This window comes from Protopterus annectens, chromosome 13.part0 (genome assembly GCF_019279795.1).
Source record: "Protopterus annectens isolate FY-2018-M chromosome 13.part0, PAN1.0, whole genome shotgun sequence".
In the NCBI taxonomy this organism is placed as follows: domain Eukaryota; kingdom Metazoa; phylum Chordata; order Ceratodontiformes; family Protopteridae; genus Protopterus; species Protopterus annectens.
In genome coordinates this window covers 300,429,073-300,433,326 of record NC_056747.1, presented here as the reverse complement: position 1 = coordinate 300,433,326, position 4,254 = coordinate 300,429,073, and the positions used below count along the sequence as shown (strand labels likewise).

At 36.4% G+C, this 4,254-nt stretch overlaps 1 protein-coding gene across 1 annotated transcript in view; it reads left to right on the top strand.

Moving 5' to 3' along the window:
* Positions 1 to 3,740: 3,740 nt before the first annotated feature.
* The window catches only part of FSTL3 (follistatin like 3), a 196,642-nt gene continuing 196,128 nt past the window's right edge, over positions 3,741 to 4,254 (top strand). The window contains exon 1 of the mRNA XM_044053889.1: positions 3,741 to 4,012. Coding sequence (XP_043909824.1) covers positions 3,925 to 4,012 — 88 coding nt within the window. The 5' untranslated portion in view covers positions 3,741 to 3,924. The remainder of the gene's footprint in view (positions 4,013 to 4,254) is intronic.

Here is a 4,254-nt window from a genome sequence, read left to right as displayed (position 1 = left end):
CTCTACTTACCAACTTAAACAAATGTGATCTTAATAAACTCTCCACCTGTTATAACCACATAGCTAGATTTGCCACTGGTATGCCTTACAGAACACATCACTGTAAGCACCTAAGTTATCTGGGCTGGCTAGAGCTGCCCAGCCTATTAAAGTACAACCAACTAATAAAGGCTAAAGGTATTTAACCAACCAGGCAATACTCCTGCTCTTAAAAATATTATCTACCCCCACAGTAACTTTAGACCACTTTGCTCATCTAATAGAGTGGTAGTCCAAACTGTTAAATCCGGCGGTTGACTCTGTTTGCCAATTCTGTTGGTAAAACTTGGAACTCACTGCCTGATGACATCACTCGAGAGACCTTCCTAACACAATTTAAGAAAAGCCTCAAGCAGTATCTTAATAAACATTGGCTATGCTCCTTCTCTGAACCTGACTAAATTATTGGAACACCTGTGCATTTATACTATGTAATGTGTTTTTATTAAGTGTGCTATATCTTACGTCTTAGACTGTATAACTCAAATTTGTCTAGTGAGCTTGCAAACTTTAACTGTATATTTTTGCTATGCTTATTCCTGTAACTACCTTTGGAGCTTTTCTGCCCGGGCCTCTATTGAAAATGGACATGTATCCAGTCAGACTTTCCCAGTCAACAAATGGAAAATAAAATAAAAATAAATAAAATTACAAAAAAATTACAAATTCACGAATTTGTACAGTACTTTCTAACAAGATAATTCGTTTAAATTCATATAGTTACTTCTAATTACATCTCAAACAGGGTGCTATGCCCCTATACCCTCCAAAGTATGGTAATTACTTTTGAGCTGCATTCAATAGGACAGCTTTTTTTCTTGCAACTTTTATCTAAAATGTATTGAACATATTTTTGTTATGGCCATGTAGTGTTCAGGCTATACCTTCACTAACATTATAAATTATATGGTGTTTCAGCTCTCCATCTTGCATGGGTAGAACAGTGCTCCAAAGGCTATGCACCTACTTTAGTAGGTTACTACTACCTCAGAAGAGTTGTTAATGCTTGTGACTCTGTACTAAAACTAAGTGACAACTGCAAGTTATGTGATATGCCCACCATGACAGTGAACATTTGAGATCACAGACTTACAGCAAACAAAAAGACACAGATATGTCACGCTTTCGGGCTAGCTTGAACCCTTCCAGAGGAAGAGCTTATGCAAGCCTGAAAGCTTGAGTAATTGCAAAACTTATGTTGCTCAAATAATAGGTATTACTTCACAGCTGTATCTTTGTGTTTTCTGTCAGTTAGCCAACATGGCACTTCTTAACTTTTTTCTGTTATCAAGATTTACAGCAGACAGCTTGTTCTTCTGCTACTTGATGCTACGGAAAGACTGCCTTTTTTTTTTACTCATGTTGGCAGAGAGAATGATGAGAAGTCCAAGGACATCTGGGAAAAATAAACGTGCCTACTTGTTCTAATACTTGCTGATGCCAAATTCTAAAATCAAGTTCCAGATGCAACAGAGTAACTGTTTATATCCATTGTTGTGACGCGGATTCTGACCATACTATAATGAGGAAAGACACTTTTTGCAAAACCTGTCAGACGTCTGTATAACAGAGCTCCTTTAATGGTACTAAAGATAGCAAAGATGTATTTTTTAATAAGACTGGGGAGACTTTTTGTGTTATTTTTGAACAAAAGTATCACAAGAATATTTTGAGTATCTTAAAATATATACTGACTGCTCTACCAATGTATCATATATGAAATTAATTTAAGCAGTCTTGAGGTTTATTTTTATTTGCAGATCTGAAATCTTATTCTGATTGTAGATAGTTTTTTAAAACATCTGCAAACATATTTTTGTGATATATCATTCCCAAAGAACTCTTCTGGAGAGGTATATGTCAGTGCCTGGAATCCTTCAAGGGTAATGTCTGAATTCTGTGTATGTGACATGACTGGGACTCTGTGCAGATCACTATGTTCTTTGAACAAGCCATGCAAACTAATCAACTTTTAAATTAGTGAAAAAGACTTCAAACTTTGGGATTTATAATTCATACGCAAATCATTTTAACCATAATTTCAAACAAAAAGTCCAGATGACAAAAAACAGAGGGCACTTGTAACAATGGAAAACAGTTGCAGACAGTTGCAGACATGACTTAAGGCTTCACTAACAATAATTTCTTTAACTGACTATTTTATTAGAAATAAACCTGTATTAATTACAGAGGAGCTATGCGAGGATTTCTTTTGTTTACATGCTTTCTAAACATCAACAAGGTTACTAACAGTGCAGCGACTTATTTCGTAATGTTTTCTCCCCTTACTCCTTTCTCAGTAATGACGCAAAGTCTGCATTTTACTTTTGAAGAACAAAAAAATGTAAACAGAAGGAAACTACCAGCTGTTCTAGAAAATCCTCAACAACTGTAACAACACTTTATTAAATGGAGTTTTAATACTAAGCACAGTCTGATGCCTAAGGGAGTTCAGACACTGAACTGCTAAGTAATATCCCTCCCCCAACAAAATGCAGTAGGCCACCTCTGACATTCTTTCACAAGAAACCACAGGTCACAAGGTGTGCAACACAGGATATTTGTATGCTGACTGTCTGAAATCTCAGACAAAGTTAAAAGTGTTTGTTTTGGTTTTATGGACTATAGGACAAACTGTGTGTACCAGTCGTAATCTAGCATCAAGGTCATAACTAAGTCTTCTCTGTGTACTCATCTGAGTAAATTCCTTTTAAACATCTATCAGAAACTTTACTACTTTAAGGACTGAAGGCATCTGAAACTGCCTAAACAAATATACAGAACATACATCTGTACACAGCTAACTTAGAGATTATGAAGGGGCAAAAACTTAAAATTATTATTGTATTTGTTATGGGTATGGAGGCAATAGCTAGGAAGAGGTGTACATTTTTAAGACGCATGGTGGGGTGAAACGCAATAATATGACACTGTATGAAAGACAATAATATGACACTGTAGGTAGAATAAAATGAAAACTCTAGCCAGCGCAGTCTAGTATGTAAAAGTTATTTACGCTTTGCAGGAGAGCACTGCAAAAATAAAAATAAAGAAATGTTTTAAAATAGTTATTTTCTCTCTGGTAAACCGAAAGAGTGTTTTTTTTTTTTTCTTGTATATTTAAAACTATGGTGCACATTTTAAGTTATTAACTCTAACAACATATATGTACACTATATCTCTCAACCTCTTAGAGTAAAAAAATCTGGACAAAGCCTAAAATGATGGGGGGACAGATTTTAAATATTGCTCTTACAAACTTAGAAAGTTGATAGAATAATAGGTTTTGATTAGCATGACTTTTCTGAAGGATGTGGACTCTTAAACTCAAATGTTTGTCATTATTTAATGACTTCAATCCTCAGCTATTTGCCATAAAAGTACAGATTTTAGGAGGAACACACCAAACATATGAGGCACAAATCTGGACATTCTGAGAAACTCTGTACAGTTGAGAAGTATGATAGTGTACACAGTTATTAGGATCGTTTTTCAAGGACGATGAAATTTGGCAGATATTCTATTCACTCCTAGTAAACGTCCTGTTGCTGCATGCGGCTCAGGGGGTACCGCTCAGTTTTGTAAGTACAAATAACACAGCCCTCCCTCCCATTGCATTGACTGGCTGATGCCTGGACACCGCCTACCCCATCATCATCAATTCAAACAACACGAAAATATTTATATAAAGAGGACTGAGCCAAGTGAAGATTTATAAAGTTCTTTCAGTAGGTTCCCATCTTGGTGTAGTATTCTCACCCAAAACAGGGAATCTGACGACCAACAAATAGTACGCTGCGCCAAGTCTAGAACTACTAACTTACTGGCATCATCTCTTTCTTTGCCTGCTGCTCGCCACTGCAGTTTGACAGTCGCCGGTCCGAGATGATGACGTCTGTGTCCAGCGGGTTAATGCTATTTTTTGTGGCCACTGCCCTAAGCCCTATTGGAGGGGAGACTAATCCTGTCCAGGGTAAGTGTAACTGTAATATTCTTAACTGTACATCCTCAAATATTTGAGCTGCTCATACCGAGGCGACTGTGTGTAAAATTCATCAGCCTTCGCTAAATACTTGAAGTGAAAGAGACATTTTAACTTCTGTTTTGAGTGTCAGTTTAGTTATATACACGAAAACTGATAAACTACTCCATACTTGCTCCAACAGTGGCAAGTATTTTTTTTGGTACTACAGCATACAGCTTCTTTTTTTTCTG